This window comes from Scophthalmus maximus, chromosome 19 (assembly GCF_022379125.1).
Source record: "Scophthalmus maximus strain ysfricsl-2021 chromosome 19, ASM2237912v1, whole genome shotgun sequence".
Classification (NCBI taxonomy): Eukaryota; Metazoa; Chordata; class Actinopteri; order Pleuronectiformes; family Scophthalmidae; genus Scophthalmus; species Scophthalmus maximus.
Window position 1 is genome coordinate 10,085,522 of NC_061533.1, and position 19,632 is coordinate 10,105,153.

General features: G+C 42.2%; 1 protein-coding gene across 4 annotated transcripts in view; it reads left to right on the top strand.

Moving 5' to 3' along the window:
* The window catches only part of pde4d (phosphodiesterase 4D, cAMP-specific), a 147,461-nt gene that overhangs the window by 20,420 nt on the left and 107,409 nt on the right, over window positions 1-19,632 (top strand). For 3 of the 4 annotated variants that reach the window (XM_035639780.2, XM_035639779.2, XM_047329126.1), the window contains one exon: window positions 5,928-6,166. In XM_035639780.2, coding sequence (XP_035495673.1) covers window positions 5,928-6,166 — 239 coding nt within the window. Of the gene's footprint in view, window positions 1-5,927; window positions 6,167-12,820; window positions 13,505-19,632 lie in introns of those variants that run through there. The other variant, XM_035639778.2, reaches the window with a different exon arrangement.

Sequence of the window (19,632 nt, forward strand, 5' to 3'; positions counted from 1 at the left end):
AAACACTGTTCCCATGTATGGACATCATGAACCGTGATATTAACCTTTGTCTGTGGAATTATTCATAGATCCGAGAACAAAAAGAGGAGTAAATATATACTGTATATATATATATATATATATATATATATAGACAATACATTATTCCCAATCCCAATGCAGCGCCCTTCTTTTCTTCGTCCTTTGACCCTGACATGTGAAATCTGCTGAGAAGCTGTGAGCACTGTGTACTGTAGGAGATGAACTGAGTTAATTTTCATTACCCCACAGGATGCTGTGTTTTACAGCTAGGTGAGCCGCCAGATCAAGCTGTAAAAACACACAGCCTGGTTGTAAATACCAACCTCTCGCCATGGAGTGACAGATTGAACCAGCGTTGTTGCAGCAACCGTCTGACAAGGACAGCATTTGCAAAGCAAACCTGCGTCTGTCATTTGAATTTTGGATTGGAGAGTAACATGAGCCATAGATGTCAAATTTTCCTAAATACATAAGGTTGGCATAGGAGAACCTGTTAATAAAACATTTTTCTCTCTGTTTTGTTTCAAATGCAGTGTTGGCTTCCAGACAGACAAAAGCTGCCCACATATCGGTAGATAAATGGGACGACTAAATAGTTTTTTTCAACCGGGTGATTTACTGCATCTCCTCCAATGGCAATCTCTCTTTTCCATCTCCTCTCTCAGACCCTCTCTCCCTTCCACCCTTTGTCTGCGTCAACTTCTTTGCCAGTCACTTCTGTCGTTGCTCCCGGCCTTTACCCACAATCCATTTAAGATTTATTCTCTGATAAAAATCAATTGCTAAATTCAGAGCAAAGAGATGAATGATGGCACTGATGATGACGGGTTGGGCATACTGAATATAGTGCAGATTGCCCCTGGCTCAAAGCGAAGATGGTGCCTTCCCTCAGCTTGATCTAACCCTTTATAGCGATCAGCGCTGTTTCGTTTAGTAGCTCGTGTCAAAACCACTCATTGAGTTTGGAGTGTTGGTGTGTGGTACTATGTCCGGATCCAAGATCAATACACCTGCTTTTTGAAACATCTTTGAACATTGATCACATTCAGTCTCTCTAGTCGTGGATTGTACGATGTTGTAATATATATTGATCTCATGGAAACCTTTCTCAGACATAAGTAAGTAAATAAGTAAGGGGATGCCTTATAGCTTGCCTCGGGCAATGCTCCTACACTCGGCAGACGTAATCAGTATGCAAGCAGGCATATGTGGAAAGATGAAGAAAAGTGCATTAAGGAAAAGAAGCTCTTCCCGATGTCAACACATGTACTGCATACTGATAAGTTCATGCCATTGTTTTTCTTAAACTAATTTATATATATGTGTATAATTATAAAACAAAAGGACTGACTGGGCCGAGGTCTTGTCCAGATGCCGTTTCCACTGTGAACATGTACAGAAATCGGAAGGCCAAGCGACACCCAGCCAATGTTTGGTGTCAAGTTGTTCTCTCAAAAGAAAAAAAAAAGGTGTTGATGAAAAATTCAGTTTATGATCATGGGGATGGATTCTTTTCTGCTGACAAAATGGTCTAATTGTAATGAATGAGGGAGTAACATTCAAACCTCTAAAAGAACGTGATATGGTTCGATCCCCAGTGGTTCGGTAAACAGAGCTGGCTGTTTGATGAGCAGCAGCACCGTTACAAAGATGGAACAGTGAAAAGGCTTAACAACAATATCAATGCCAAAGTTGAACCACCTGCATATCTAAGAAGCATCACATCAAAGGCCATAACCCCCAAGAGGTCAGGTGATGAATACATTTTTGTCATGTACATTCCTATTCAAGAGTGTTTTCTCAAGGATGGGCGTTGGTTGGCCCTTGAAACTGCAAAACACCTATTTTATAACGGGGGCAGACATTTCAGTTGGTAATACATACTGATGTGCTCATGATCAAAGTATCCTCAGGCGGTTTGAACACACTTTTAGTCAGCAAACACATGTAAGCAAAGGGCTCCCGTCAGAGCAGAACCCATTTTGAATAGATTTTTTTTTTTTACTCTACACTTTTTTACACTAAAGTTAATGAAGTACTTCTTCACTATACGACACAGAGGTTATTACTATGTCTCGCGGCTGATTTATAGACCTGAAGTATTGCCTTATCTACACAATGAACAATTTTTCAAACCACTGAAGAAATATTGTTGAGATAGAGGATATTTTTTCCCGAAAGAAACCAGATCCGCCATCAATGTCATCAACTGTGTGTGAACCTGCTAATGCTTAGATTTAATCCCGTTACCGTTCACCGACTCTATATGGCTACTTTGTATCTACGTTGGAAAACTAGTTTGCTATTTTGACAATGTGCTGAACTCCTCCTCCTTAGCAACAATTTAATTTGGCAAACCGAGCTTTGGATTTCGCCACGTGGATGGGACTCTTGTCAGACAGATCACCTGGTATACAAAGAATTTGGACAGTCACGTCTTTTCTCTCCAAAACCAAAAGCCCAAAAGCCATAACTGTAATGCATTGGTTAAACAGTGTGTTTGTCAGCGCTAAGCTGCGAACAATACCATGCCACAGTACTCTTACAATATTCCTCCCTATAGTTACCAAGCATCATTTCCATTGGAAGGCAGCATTCAACTAGCTAGGCCTCACTACATTGCACTATTGTGTGTGCCAAATATTTTGTCTCAGTTTTTATTGATAACAAGAAAATGATCTCCTTCATGACTTCCCACAAACAGAGGAATAGCAAAAAAACGAATCCACAACATGCATCGTTCGTTTTTACCTGTAGGCTCTCTGCTGATTTAATCAAATGTGACCTGTGGCCAAACAGTTGGACCTGCCTGGATCTGGATTGGCACATGAAGTACACAGAGAGCACAGAAGAGCCACAGCAGACCAATTAACCTTTCACTGATCCCACTTATCATAAAGAGCCACTTCAGACATTAGGAGAGACAGCACAACTGAGTGATAATGAAGGACTGTGTGTATTTTCTACAGTGGAAAATCACACACACGCACGCCGACCGCACACACACACGAACACACACACACACACACACACACACACACACACACATGAACACACACACACACACACAGACATCCATTATTTTTTCGATTTTCTTCTTATCATGGGATAAGTGTAGTATATCAATATTGTAAAATTCTGATATTTTGAAAACTTAGTTTTTGACATTTTTTGTAAAGGAGAGTTCTTAACTTTGTCCAAGGTGAAGGTGAATGAACTTGATTAAAAACATAAGATGGAAATTAGATTTTAAGTGATTAAGTAAGTTGAGTGATTTGATAGAGCTGAAGTTTATTACATAAAATTAAGTGCAAGTAGAAATATAACACACCTGTATCCCATAAGTACAAAATGTCATTATATAAATTGTTTAGTGGTCTCTGAACGTACTGTCTGGTGGTTAATACTGACCTAACAGAGTCGTGAGCTTCATCATTTCTCTGCTTTACCCTCAGTCTGTGAGGGTTAATCATGTCGGCTCCCCCGTTCCCCTCTGCAAGCCATGCACCCTCTATGGCAATGAGTCTAATACAGGTAATTATAGGAATGAAAGGCTCGATGGCTTCCTGGATGAAGATTGGCATCTTGATGGATGGCGGGGTGGAAGAGGAGGGGGGGGCTGAGGTGTTGAGGCTGCACGATGGAGGGGTGAGGCACAACAGTCACGACAAAGACAGAGAGGAGAGACAAACATGCAATACATGCACACACACTAACCCTAACCTTAATCCAAACCTTACTTTAACATTACTTTCCACTACTTTAAATCATGTCTTTACCTTAAAAGTGGATGATTTATGTTATGGGGATTTGTCCCCATAATTTGAAAGTAGGTCCCTGCTACATAAGAACTGACTAGACAACCCCCCCCCCCCCCCCCCCCCCCCCCCCCCCCCCCCCCAACACACACACACACACACACACACACATCAGTCCTCACACATCGGTCTTTCTGGTCTAATAGAGATGTATAATGCTGTAAGGGGCAGCATATAGTGCTGACTGCCAGGATAATTCATTTGTTTGCACTTGGAGGGTGAATAGGTGTAGTTATCCAGCAGGTTGCTGCAGGCTATGCACGCACCACTCTCTGCTTGGCACAGCAAATCAATCTACTCAATGAAAACCTGCAATACATAAAATAGTCTGGAAAAATCCCCCCGTTTAACTATTGCAGTGCTCATTAAAAATGTGCCTGTCAGGGCTGATTGTCAGGAATCCTTTCCGGGTTGCATTGTGTCTGGACAGTCTGTCTCAGTTGTTACTGCTGGAGTTGGCTGTTCCGCTCCAAAATAGTCTGGGTAGAGAGTGCCATCGCAGTTGGTGACCCTTAGGACACCCGGGTATTAACTGTACTATCTCTCTCCGAGATTCTGTGTTGTGGGCTGAAGGGAGGAGAGGCCCTCGCTCTACAAAAGGGATATAATGCGGGCTTATCACCTGTAAATGTGCTGTAAATGTTGAATATATAAACGTCAGTGGTTGACCCTTCCTTAACGGGAGAGTCTTGTTATTCATGCGGAACAAATAAAAACTTGTAATAGTTCGCGGCAAGATTAATGACACAGAAGCTGCCTCAATTCATCATGCCGTCTCAGCAGCTCACTCCATACCGTGTGTGTGTGCTTGTGTTTTCAAGAGAGTCCTGGATCAAAGACAGTCCTGCAACCACTCGATAGATAAATAACTGATTACCGCTGTAATGTCCCAGAGGAAAGTGTGCCAAAGAAACGACATGTAATTGAACTTCTGTCCACAAGAGTCTTCAGTGTATTGTGTGTTAATAAAATAAAAAAAGCATCTTATGATGGAGACCAAAACAAATGAAGCAAAATATCAATTTGCATTCTCAAAATAGCAAATTAGCATTCTGCAATATGTTCGGCCTTTCTCAAAATGAGATTATCTGTATTTCCAGTTGCAATACTTCCTAAAAAAGGTTTTTGACGACAATGTGAGATACATTGGAATTGAAGCAGTCCTGTGTTTAAAGGAGGCTTTGCGCTGCATCACTGCAGCAGGGTCAACTTTTCTGATACATAGACGCCCTGATGTTTCCACCAGGTTAACTTGCTAATGTAGAATGAGTTTCTCTCCTCTCAGTGGTTTCACCTTAGAAGTACACAGTCTCAGCTTTCAGACGGCGCTTGCCTCCTGCTGAAATTCTTTTCATTTGCTGTTTTTTCCCCCCCTCCTCCCTTGAGCTGACGTGCTGTGTGATTTTCAGTTTGACCTTATCTCAAGCGGGTGACTTTTTTTTTTTTGAGTGCTAGTTACATCCAACAGCATGCCCTTCGTGACTTCTTTTGCCAATATATTTGATCTTGTTTACTTCATTTTATTTATTAATTTATTTTGTAACATTATTAATCATCACTTGCCATCAGCTTATTTCATGTTTTCTTCTCTTGGATGGAATGTAAATCATTATCAGTCATTACTGTTGAGCCTATAGAACGTCAAGATGCATTCACAATCATAAAGTTGCATACAAAATTAATTAAGATTATATCATTTGTGCACATGACCGCATAGCCTCTAAACAAACTCGATTCATAGCGAACAATTATTCAAAAAAGATTTACAAAGATTTTATATGTAATGTGGGCACATCTCTTGACTAAAGTATGTTTCCCCCACTCTGAATAGCTAACAACATTAGCTATTCAGTGATATTTCTGACCACTTGTACGGTGAATGTACGTCCAATATTCACTTTCCGTCTTGCTACATTTTGCAATTGAGTCTTGTACAATTGGGTCTTTAGCTCCCGAGTTGATGATAATTCTTTGTTTGGTTTTGCCAATACGTGTCGATACGAGCAAAGCCTTTTTCATTTTGCCTCGTCCATTAAACCTTTAATTTGAATTTCATAATTCACTTACCCTTAATTCGTCCTCATCCAGGTGTCAGATGATTCGTCCGACTCCCCAGAGCCGGGGCCGGTCACCTGCATGGAGCCCTTCCAGGTGCGCAGGCTGTCTTGCCGGACAGTGCAGTTGCCCCCTTTGGCCTTTAGACAGGCCGAGCAGTACTACTGCGATCGCAAGCTGGAGCCAGACACGGTCACTGTCCCACCACGGCCCACCACACTGCCACTACGCACCCCGCCACTCATCGCCATCACCTCCGCCGACAGCAGCAGGTAGGACAAAGATGTGCGTGTGCGAGTGTCTTCTAATGAACAGCATGTTTTTCGGTTGAATGGGTAATTAGAGTAAGGGCTGAGTCGAGTGGACTGGTTGGGTGGATCAGTACAGCTGTCTAAAGGCACTGGAAACATCACACACACTATGTATCTGCTCACAGGTTGAAATCAATGCATTTTTTTTTTTTTTTTACTTTTCAGGTAGTAATGTTTTAACTCATCTGCTACTACTGTATGTGTAGTTAACATGATTGCAATCATTTTCCATAGCAAACGGCGCATCTGGAGAGCTTGTGCTTTTGTTTTCATTCATGTAAGTTCAGTTAAACATAAATCAATGTGACATATTTCAGACTGGTCAGCTGTTTAGGCAACTTTAATTTTACTCTTAGATTGGCCGGTTTCACGAAAATAAAGCCACCCTCCTTTACCTGTTACCCACGTTTGCCCTGGCAACAATCAGTGACAAATGCTGAGCAGTGGCTCCAAGTGACAAAATAGAGGCAATGTATAAACGATTGTGTAATGAGCAGTGAGGAGTGAAATCTGTGAGGACGTCGTAATTGATTGATTTTTGTTTGTTCGATGAAACCATCCTGAGCTTGACTTGAGTCCTGATCCCTTAAGAAGCCACAGCATCTCACCACTGCTACAGGTCGACACTGTTGGAGACTTTACGTCACTTGTATTGTCTGAGTTGTTGATGTATTGTTACGCTCTTCGCTGAATTTCCCTAACAAAAATGCTGTGCCAGTTGAATTCATCAAGTTGGTAAACATTTCCTGCTCAAATGAACGGAGCTGAGCGGTTTGACACAGAGGCTCAGTCAGCATTTTTAGTTTGAAAAAAAGTCTTAATTTACCCAGAATTCATGCAAATGTATCCAGTTTTGGATTCTGCAATGGACATATTTAGATGTGTTTATGAAGTTTGACTATTAATTAGATCTAAGCCGCAGTTGAAGTTTATCTGTGAAACATGCCCCAGAAAACAATAAGCATTCATGTCTCACAGTAGCTCAGGTGGCAGAGGCGGTCGTACATTTATCATCATATTGGCAAAAATGTCTGCGAAAAGAATGTACTGTAACGTAAAAGGTTGTTGATCAGCAGTCATGTCTCATTTTGAAAATGCCAAAGCATACTTCATAACAGCGAAGACTGGATAAGTCCCTGTTTTTCCTCTGCTGCATCATAACCTAAAATCAAAAAACCTGCATTTCCCATACATACACCCCAATTTTACCTATCCGACGCACACAATTGTTAAGTCTGTACAAATTGAGTTTCACATCATAGAAAAAAAACGGAGCCCAAAGACTTCCTGAAAGGCAGGAAATCAATTACGTTAAGATTTTGAAAATGGTTGTCAGTAATTCTATTTTTGATGTGCTAAGTAAATGTAAACCACTGGTATTTAAATGATCTCTGACTGGCTATATGGTCTGAGGCCTGTGACTCATCAAGTTACTAGGCCTAATAGTTTTATGTTGTCACCACTTACAAATAAAACAAGGAATATAATTCACCATTTGAGACATTATAAACGAGATAAAAGCAACGGTAGAACAACAGAAAATTACAGAGCAGATCTTTCCATTCATGTATCCGACTGACACTGGTTTTGATAAATCTAGTGTTATACGACACATTCACCTTATACATGTCACTCAGGGATTTATTTTAAACTAATCATTCAAGCTGTGACATTTTGTCGAGCATATTGTTCAGGCTGTAGACCTTAAAGTCTCAGTTATTAAGTTTTCTCTGTTGTGTGACATAGAAGGATCACTTACAAATGCCCGAGAGACGTTCAGCACTCTCAGGCTCTCGGAAAACATGACCGTACAGCCACTGAGAAAAGAATCCCACCCTATCTGGAGGATGCTGCAGAATTCATCAGAGTGGTTTTGGATGAAATGAGGTTTGGCTGAGACGGGCAAGTCTTCAACCAGCCCGGTCCTCTGAGGGGAGACGGAAACAAACATACCAAACAGCATTCTGTATCAAAGGCTGTGGTCCAGTGGGGGACTCATAATTTACCTCAGACCGAACCGTCCAGAAATGTGTCCAGACAGTTGGAAATGGCAGAAATATTCAGTGGTCAACCCGATCTGTCAGTGGAAAATCCCCCATAGTACCAGGTTCATATTCTACATGGAAACAAATGACAGAGGTCACTTGTCAATCCTCTAACTTGTTTCTGACTGCGATGGCATGCTTCCAAAGGCACTGCTCAAAGGTTCGTCATGTGCCAGATGAGAAACGAAAAAAGCATCGGCTTCCCCTTCTACTCTTTCCCGTCTTGTCCTTCTCTCTCCCTTTGCCAAGGATGATGGGACCTGCAGTGTCTCAGAGTGCATAAACAATAGAGAGAGGTGAGGTGCAGCTTATTAATGAGGCCTAGGCTTGTTAAAAGGGCTTTAATTAGAGAAAATGTTACATGGTGCAGCGGACAGAGTTTAAACAAGAAGAAAGGTGTTATTGTTACAGACTTCTTCATAGGGGAAAAAAAAGAAAAGCTAGTGACACTTAGTTGTGAATGACATTTTCAGGGAGACAGCAATTCTCCAGGCAACTCTGACGCACAATAGTGCTGAACTAGTTTCCTCTGATTCAAAATTGCTGCGTTAATATCAAGAAAGTTTGGATTCCGGGAAATACAGTATATTTTTTTTGTCATTGTTTCTCACATTTTTGTCCCTAGCCAGGTGTTTCACGTATTGTTCACAACATTGTCCACTTTGTGACGGAATAAAGCTGCCACCCATAATCAAGATATATAGTCAATACTGAATGATTTACTTTACGTGATAATGCCAAAAGAGTGTCAGGCATAAGGTAGAGGCAGCCCATCCTGTCTGAATAACTGTCAGCAAACTGACACGTGAACTTCAGAAAAGGGCAAACGATTCTCAAGTGACCACTATTTGAAAACGCTACAGTGGCTGGATAAGGATGGAGCGATTTGAAAGGAGGTTGTGTGATCATTTGAAGGCAGGAAGACAAAGGCAGTACAGGCCTGTCACCAGCTCCGCTACTTACGACATGGACAGTTCTCAATCACTGGCTTTTCTTGTTTCTTCACGGAGAACTTCAAAATATAGAGTTGTTTTTGTCAACTTTTTTTCCAGATTCATTGTAATTCAGCCCATGTAGCTGCAAAAATAAGCCTTCCCATAAAACTCTAAGTTGTGTTCCATCATGTTAACACCACGTCAAGCAAATCTGACTGCTTTCATAACAAAACATCCTAAGCGTGAGCAAAAAGTGAGTGTAGGCGAGGGAATGGGTGATGGGGAGAATTGTAAAAAAGGCCATTCATCTTAACATTGCTTCGAGCTTGATTCATCTATAATTCAGCACATCGGTGCGGAAGAACTGTGCAGATGTGAAGAATTACAGATGAAAGATGTGTTGCACTAAATGCTCCAACTACAACTTTTGAGTGAGTTCAGTGGCAATTACTTTGTATGTTTCTGAATGAGACTGTTTGCAATATGAGTGCATGGGTGAGATGTAGAGCAAAATAGTTCACTATGTTAACTTGGTCGCATAATGTGAAAACAAAACAACAAGTCCAGAGCTATTGTCTTTGCCTCTCCTCAGTGACTAACGCAGTATATAAACCCACAGTTTGACTGCATTTGTTTATCTATAGCGAGAGTAAAGATTTTGACATGATTAATATCCTGCAGCGCTTCAAAATACATAAACATTTGTTGACTATGTTGGTAGATGCCAAGTCCCAAGACAGCCTGATTTGTTTCACTATAAACTATGGAAGAGTGGCAAATACTGTATGAAGTTGTGTTGTCCGCGTACACGTAAATGCAGACGAATGTTCTTCTAATTTTAATGGATCAATACAATTTTATAAATACAAACCAGGCTCACATAAAAGGCACAATTCATTATCAACACAGAAACAAATCCAAGAGATCAATTGGAGTGTTGGGGGGGGGGGGGGGGGGGGGGGGGTTCTACAAAAACAAGCACATACAGGAAGTTTATGGATACAGAGTCACAGTACTGGTAGATATTTATATCAGTCCAAAACAGTTGCCTTTTTTGAAATTCAAAAATCTGCACAGCTCACGTACGGAACTGATCAGATCATCCTTCTACGTGTCGGGTAACACGAGGCCACAGCAAGACGATACAAAGTAGAGATATTCAACACTGTTGTGACTAAGAAACTGAATTGTTCAAGTTTGGTTGTTTACCTGCTCTGTCAAATAAGGTCAGTATCGGCATCGAAAGCAATCAGGCGGAATCACTAATTATCGACCGCCCTTTATCTCAGTCATTATTAATTTATTCCAAATCAAATCAAGTTGGAAGGAAAACATACACAAGACTTAAGGGCTCAGATTAGGTTAACAACTGACAGGTATATATGTCAACAGTTTAAAAAAATATGTTTACAGGTGGTAAGCATCCAGCAAGGTATGCTTTTGAAAACAAAAGTTTCCCATCTGATAAATTGTTTGGTTAAGATAAATCCTTCCCCATGATATTGTGAAGGAACAAAACAAAAGAAGAAAATTAAATGTATATAGAAAATGAAGGTTCAGGTCAATTCTTAGTGTGCAGTATTAAATTCTGCATGTTCTGTGTCATTGCGTACCTCCCTTTAGGCCTGCGTCATAAAAAAACAATAAAAACAATCCAGTTTGAAGGATAATACTCAAACGCGTTTTAGTTTGGGACCTTGTGACGAAGTGGGTGAGATCTCTGTACTCACCACTCATCCCTTTACAAATCATCTTACATCATATTATTTTCTACACGTGTTCATTTTGCTATAAATTAGCATTGCTGAGGTAACATTGCTTCACTCACTATCCCGGGTTTGTTTGTGTTAGCATTATGTAACAGTTCACATCAAAGCATACAGTATGTAAGTTAAAGCAAACAACCAGCCGTAAGTTACTTTCAGTTATCTTTAACTTACAGGTTTGGAAATTGTTTTATGGTTTGTTTCTCTGTCCATACTTACAATTGTTTGTTCCTTTGTTCTGAGCCACCATGCAGGTCAATTGTTTGAAAGAGGCCCCGCCCAGAATTTCTGTTTTTTTATTGTGTTGGTGATGTCATCGCTGACATCATGGGTTAAACCAACTGGTGGGGGTTTCTTTTTAGTCCAAATGCTTAGTTTGATAGTTTATTGTTTGTCAGTGAAATCTTTTGAGATGCTTTACCTTTCAGATAGTGATTTAGAAATGTCATGAGCTTGGGAATGGAGCTAAATGACAATATATTTTTCCTGGTGTTACGGTCACTGTATGTTTCAACCCTCAGTAAATACTGGTATGGGCTGAAGGAGTGTAGGTGTTAATTGAACACCCTATATATTCAGTAGCATTTTTTTTTTTGCTTCTTGAGGAGAGAAGAACAAGGTGAGGCCGTGCTGCTGTGAATATGTGCTTTTTGTTTGAATTGTCATGAGTCAACAGACTAGAGTGAGCAGAGAGGAGATGCCTGTGATGATGATTACAAAATGTCTGAGCAAGGATGTCTGATAAGGATCCAGACCGAGTCTGGTGTTGCAAATGCAATGAGCTCCCAGAATTCATCGGGGTCCCAGGCTACTGCTGATACACATGTCGAGTTTTTAATTTGAACAGGTGAGGAATATGGTGTTTTCTTTGTGTCTCTTTCCTGCGTGAGCAAATTAAGCACAAAATTATATTTTGCAAGAGAAATGATATGCAATACCCCCCCCCCCCCCCCAAACATTTGATTGAATGTTTGAATTTCAAATAAAAAGTGACAGTACTAAGTGGAGTATGGTAAACCTCACTATACGAACACACCGTCCACTCATGAGCTGCTCATGTGTGCATGCATGGCACTCCAATTCTCTCTGCTCTGTGTGCCGTCCGGCCACCATTACACTTACCTGCCACTTCTGTTTACGAACACCTTGTTGCAGAGAAGATTGCATTTCTGCTGTTAAAGCAGGGGAGATTTCATTCCCCACACTGTTAGTTCCCGGAATATAATGGGCTTGAGCTGCAAGGGAAGTGTGGGGAGAGGAGGAGGAGGAGGAGGAGGAAGGAGGGAAAGCGGTCTTCTCTCGAATCACAGCAGAGGAGGAGAAATTTAACAAGGCGACTGGATGTTTGCACCCCTGTGCAGACATCACAGGCACAGACTCACAAACATAGTGTGTTCAATGCCTTCTGTTACAAATACACTCCTATTTGGCAAAGTCCACTCAGTGTTTTTTCATCTCTACAACCCTACACGTCTTTTGTGATAAACCTAAAGTGCATCAGGACTATTGGATCATAGGGCTGGTTCCATGTTGTTATACGATTTGGCCACCTGGCTCTGCCCACTCCCACCTCCTGCTTTTCACTCACGGAGGATTTAGAGGGAGGTGCTCTGGGTGGGTCCCTCATGCTTAATGCAACATCCTGCTCCCTGTATCCCGTCGGCGCCTGTTCCTGCAGGGCACCCGAGGAGGGAAGGACGGGCTTGTCATGTCTGGGCGCTTTTACGCATGTCGCGCGTCAAGTTAACCACGGCCGCGCGGGGGCTTTACGGAAGTTTGCGTTTCGTCGTGAACGGGACAAGGACTGTCCTGTGCACCGTCGCAGCAGCAACACAAGCACCTTGCTGAAATGGGCGTGCACGGAGAAGGCGGGGAGCTCTTGGACACCCAACTCAGTTTAGAGAGTTCCGCTTCGTTACCGAGGTCCACCTCGTGATGCGCAAGTGGCCTCGTCGTTGGCTCCGTCCAACGTGTTTCTGCAGGACAGAGTCAAGTAGATGGAGTTAAACTCATAAAGTGAGCTCCCAAAAAACAAACCACAAACTGGACACGAAACACCCAGCATAACAACAAAAGAAAAAAAGTTGTCTCTACCACTTGCATGGTTATAATTTTACATTCGGAGTGTTTTTTTTGTTTTTTGTCAAAGGTAAAATATCTTGCAGTCCTGTCACATCACCTTCCCCGGGGTCCCTCGATTCGAGTGCCCCTCAACTAAATCCTTCATTTTTCTTCATCCACTCATCTTTAAACCGACGTGGCGAGGAGGATGGAGCCAGTCTGCGGGAAAGCGGTGGCCGGCGGCGGCGGCGCGGCGAGTGCGAAGGCGCCCAAACATCTGTGGCGGCAGCAGAAGCCGCCCGCGCTCCCTCCGCTGCACCACGCGCGCGCCGCGCGCAGGAACGAGCGAGTGAGACAAAGGGGCTTCTCGGACACCGAGCGCTATCTCAACCCGAGGAACATGGACCGGACGTACGCGGTGGACACGGGGCACCGACCCGGGCTGAAGAAGTCCCGGATGTCGTGGCCGTCGTCGTTCCAAGGTCTTCGACGGTAAGGGCGACGGGGGGGGGGAGAAGCTGCCCTCCTCCTCCATCCCGTGTCTCCTTTCTTTAATTCTCCGACGCCCCGCCGGTGGAGATGGGCGTTGTTTGCGCGACTGCCGAAGTGTTTCGCCTCGTATATTTCGGTCCTAACTTTAGGGCGGTTATGGTGAATGTCTGTGCTCAGCCTTCGGCTCGACCTCTGTTGTTTGTCTCCCGTCACTTTTCGCATCGCGCAGTCAAACGCGTCCGCCGCGAGCACCGGGGTGTGGGGTGGACAGAGGATGGATGAAAGTCTGCGCTCATCAGTCGAAGCCAAAACAAATCATAGTCGTGAGAACGTTGCGTTATATTCCTCTTTTCACACTTGAAGCCATCGCATGCCGTAACTTGTACTGCAATGGACCTTTTCAGGAGATCAGTTGGTTCGTTGCATTTAGGTCAGAAGGATGTGTGACCCTGGAAAAGATGGGTTGAACAAGAAAAACAATGAGGCAAAGTCAAAAATAGTGTCAGATTTTGGTGAACATGTGGAGTTTTTTTATGTGCTCATATCTGTTCATTAGTCTATTTCTGGCTCGCAAGGCAGCAGGGGCGGAATTATTATTGCAAAGCTGTGTGTGTGTGTGTGTGTGTGTGTGTGTGTGTGTGAGACAAATCCTCTAATAAGCATTCGTTTTTCAGATATCTCTACCCTAGGTAGGGCAAATAAAAACAAACATGTTTTTCACAATTCTTATAATTTGCGTCCTGTTAATGAAATGAATGGTCGTAACCAAACCACACCAGGAGGTTACTGCCGTTCTGTCAACCTGCTAACATAATTATAACCTAAATGAGTTTCTTCTTCTATGCGACCATCATAGTACACATGTAGCCTTCAAAAGTCCTATGGGTTATGCATCCCCCCCCCCCCCACACACACACACACCTGTGTCATGTATTCTGCAGTGGCAGACGTCGACACTGTATTGATAGGTGTCAGTTGTGTCACCACAGGCAGCCCATCATCATATCGTGTTAAGTTAATCGAAACTTAGGTGAACAGCAGTGGGCGTCGCGGCCTATAGGCAGGAGGTTCTCTCTCTCGGTAGTTCTGAAAATCACTTTGACCGCCTATGAAGAAATCATTGTTATTATTATTGATGGCCATTTATTTGAGAAAAATCTCAGTGTATAATGACAGGGCTGGCAGTTGGAGCGCCACAGCAGCAATGCTGTCAGTAGCATTTTTTAAGCGTACAAGTAGAGGTAGTCAGTGTGGACCGGGGTGGTACACAGCTCTCATATTAGTTTTTTAAGCAACAGTCAATCACCCTGCTGCTCTACCCCATCGAAAATAGATAATCAATACTGTTTAATGTGGCCAGCTTTCTAGATAAATACGAGGAGAGCGAGCAGAAAATGTAATATTCTTAACGTAAGCTACATCCTTTGTGTGAATCAGGGGAGGGGAGGTTCCTAGTGGTCCTAGTGCCTACAGTTTCTCCTTTTTTTTTTTTTGTCCAAATACTGCCCATACTTCCCCGTGAAAAAGTGCAGGGGTCATGTCTCCTGTATTCCCCACGAGCTGCACCTCTGCTAGGCAGGCAGAGATGTACTTGTGTGCATTGACATGAGGATAAATGGAAGTGAAAGGTAGGCGTTGACAAAGGCAGGCCACAGGAAAGTGACTTGCCTTGTATCTTACAGATAGCGTCAAGTCAATTTAGGGGATTAATTCTTAATTCACTTCATAGATTTAGTGGGTGTGGGTAGCCTCGTGTTCGCGTTCGCGAGTGAAATTGCTCTCCCACTGCTCTCGCAGGGAAGAATACAGTATATCTCTGCTAATGCATAGTGACCACATTTTCTGAAATGACACTCACAATTATATGACTCACGGCACATGACAACATGGATAATCTTAGCACGTGTATTAAGATTTCTGGTTCCTCCGATGTTGCTTGTATATGAGCACTGAAACCAGAGCAACTACTTAAAAAAATGACGGCAGTGTCGTTTGCAATAACAGTTTTATTGAAGCCTGCCTTCATACAGACGGGCACAAAAGCAGCTCGGCACTCAGACAGCCTGGGTGTGTGGGGAAATGTTTCTGCTCTAATTACTCACTTGTTCTGGGAAAGAGAGGGAGGGGAACTGAAATGAAATCTGAGAAGGTCACCTCAGCTCCCTGGCTTAAGTGACTGCTGTGGATGCAAGTTTCTTGTCAAATGGCTCGCAGTTTCATTTCTTTCTTCGTTCTTTCATAAATTTAGTTTCACATATGGGTGATACTCACGTGCAGGTCCGCTCACCAGTCGACTCTAGAACATGTGCTGCCTGGCTGAGGGACAGAATGGTTCCTGTCACAGTGGCGGAACAGTCACATGGAAGAGAAGCTAGAGCGAGTGAGGATGGAGGGAGGGAGGGAGGCAGAGTGGGGCGGGGTGATGAGAGCACAGATGGAAGTGACATTGCAAAGTGGTGTACTGGACCACAACACCCATGTGATGTTAAAATATTGCATTGAAATGATGCCTTATCCCAATACAGTAAAGTGTAACAGGAGACACTCCTCCAGTCTAACTGCAGAGATCATTCAAGCGCTGTTCACATTTGATTCAGGAGGATAATTACACGTGGATTAACCCAAACAAATCAAATTTCACACAGGAGGCTAATTACGTAAGAGGCACATTGCACTCTCAAGCACATATACAGCAACACTACCACCAGGCCAAATCAAATTTTGCTTCTTGCACAGCACCATTATTTGCAGTTGCTCAGTGCGCTCATTTGATTGGTTGTGTTTTGATGTGCATTCATTGAGGTTCATATTTCTGTCCGCGTTTCCGTGATTCTTATTTCGATTTCTCCCACTGAGGGCTTGCAAAAAATTCCATCGTGCCCTGGATGCCTTTTAAATGAACACACCTTGTATCAAGGGAGGTGGGATTCAACATATTCCAAACCTGTCATGACCGATTGTTCACGCCAACAATGCAGGTGATTAATCGATGCACATCATATTGCAAGACAATCAGTACAGCTCCAAAATGTCTCCTGTAAAGGGATGCACCTCTGCCTGTGTAAGTCACATTTATCTGAAACCTATAAAATAGTACCAAAAGACAAATGTAAAATCCATAATGCATTGTTTCCTTTAAAAAAAAGCACTATTTCTTGTCGTAATTCCGTATTGATTGTATTATTCAGGCACCAGTGAGTTTGCCCTCCTGGTATTCACTCACATTGCTTGCAAACATGCACCATAGCAGCTCGACAAGGCAGACCAGTGACCCCTTCTCTAGACTTGAAAGCTCTTTATCATTTAGTCAAGCTTCCCAGATACACAGAGCTGTTGACTGATGCATGTGTTGTTTAGTGCACATGCTCAAGTCAGTGCAAACATTGACTGAAATGTCCACGTGGACTGGTGATAAGAAATCCGCATCCATGGAACCGACGCCAGGTGAGTTTGTGGAAGGCCCTAGAGTAGGGCCAGAATCATGCGGATCGAAGCACAATTTCAGTACACTACAATAAAATAGTCTGATTTTATTAGTATATAAAAAATGGGTTCCCATATTATAAGAAATTTAGGGTGAGGAACGCACTACTGAATTTCTTCAAGGTATTTTTTTTTTTGCTATGATCATACAAACATGAGGGCTTGTTGTAAACGCAGGGAGAAGACCAGTCACAGCAACACAAATTCACAGAGAGACTTTCAGGGATTAGCTACCTGCTGAATATGTTTCTGTACAAATGAAAAATGTCATCCCAGATACTCATGAGCAAGAAAAAAATGACCTACGGTCTAGTCATTAGACTTACACTTATCACAGATATCGGAGACAGATGGAAAAATTGAATTCAGTCTGGTCTTGGAAAAGTGCAGGCGGTGGGTGACATTGATAGATCACACTTTGACCCCATGTAACCGTTTTACCTATAACTCATGCGAAATCTCCTCTGCAGTATTCTTAATCCATGCCTTTTTAATATGGAGAGCAGGGGTTGCCTGAGAAAAAAGGGCAAGCAAGCTGTGAAATTAAATGTTTGGTGGTCGGAGTTCTAGTCGTGAGGTTTTTTTGGGAATCATATCAAAGTAAGATATAGCGCTACATAATCTGTCGAATTTGCAGATACCAAAAAAGTGCCCAGATGATAGGGCTGCGCGATATGACAAAAATGTCATATGGCGATAGATGTCGTCTCCTAATGATGCACATCGTTACTTGTCACTCACACTTTTTCTCAACCGTATAATTTGCAGCCATGTTTTGCAGATGGAAGATGCAGCAGGTCTTATCTTATGTCATCTGTGATTATTTTTTTTTTGCTTTATGGTGTGCTGTGGGTAAAAGCCTCTTGCAACCTCTGAGTTTGGAGTTTATTTTAGAGCACTCAACTATACTTTTTGCGCTCTCATATATGTAAACTCTCTCCATAGTGTCGGACATACATTTTTCCATTGGTGGTAAAAGAGGTGTTGGATTCTGTTGTGGCGATTGGTCTGCGGTGTTATTTGCAAAGTAAAATTTTGGTTCACGTCAAAATTTAATATCAGAACCACATCCATGCCACAGACATGAGCAGAGGCCATTTTTTTAAAACATTATTGAAAGACGTGAGAACTCAACAGGCTGGTAGAGGGTTTGGGTTCTTTCGTCCTGTATTGCAATGCAAGATTTTTTTCTTGTTATCACGGTCTCGGTCTTGGTTTTAAAATCGTCACATTCCAATAGGAGAGAGATCAGATTTTTGAGTGAAACATGCAAAAACATAGTTGTTAATGTAGAGATCCTTAATAGACTGTAGGCAAAAAGAAGTCCATAAATTCTGCCTAAAAAATAGTTGTTCTGACATATAGTAGCATTGATTGACAATTCGGATAGAACTAGCACATCCATAATTTGGCTCAGAATTTCAAATGAGTTACACAATCTAAAATCATTCTTCAGTTGCTTGACAGGTAGATTTGATTTAGAAAATAAAATGGCAACTACGGAGGCTCCAATAAGTAATGCTACATTACAAAACTCAATTTTAGGCCAACTGGTACAGAGCGAGCTCCTCTCCCATGCCACAGCTGGAGCATGATACCTGAAAAAACATGCGGCGGCATAACAGGCCAAATGATAATGTCAGAAGACAGCAAGGCCCGGGCCACCTTCAGGCGTGGCTCTCTCAAAGTGCACCTTGGAGATGGGGGGAGGGGGCGCTGCGTTTTCGCCCTGATAAAGGGCATAACAATGGAGTGCATTGTCTTTGGGAAGGAGGATGTAAGTAAAATGGGTTTTGAAAGAGATTAATAAATTAAGGGAATACTACCATCTTAATAATATTCACATGCCCTAGAAAGGGGGATACATTTCCGTTCATCTATGGTAATTTAAAGCTCATCACTCAAATTCAAATAATTAAGTTGAAATAGAAACTATGGATTTGTAGCGATATTTATCCCTTTAGATACACAAAATGATCAGTGGAAATTCTATGTGGTTGTTTATCAAGAAATTTATAGTCAATGCCATTAGACAAAGGGGTGAGCAAAGATTTCCCCCCAGGTAATAGTAAACCAGGAAATCCCCCAGAAGTTTTTTTTTTAGATCAAGTATAGAAGAGAAGGATGTCCTTACGTCTGACAGAGGATCACATCATCCACGTACAAGAGGGAGTCGTGGAGACCCATCTGTTAGCTGCAGAGTAGGGTAGCTTAGAATATTACAATACATCTATATGAAAAAAGTGAGTGTTAGAGAAGGGGAATCTATCTGGAATGAAAACTGTTTGTTCAGGCTGGATTAATGAACAGCCTGGGATCAGTTATCAGCTGTCCATTAGGGGAGGACATTTTATTTATTGCCCCGGCAGCTTGCACACCTTTTGACTGTCTAGCAAGTGGTTTATCAGCTTTATCACCTGACTCAAAATGTGTTTGTTTGAACAAATCTAGTTTTCCTCTCCAAGAATATAGTCGGAGAAGTCTGAAATTTGATACATAATCACAAAACAATTTTTCTGAATATAGAGAAGTGTTCAATTTCAATTGTAGCTGTAGAGAATTGTACATGGCGATTAAAATTAAATTTGGTGTGTTATCGAAAAACTGGGAGGATAAATTGAACTGGTTACCTTCTGGAAAATGTA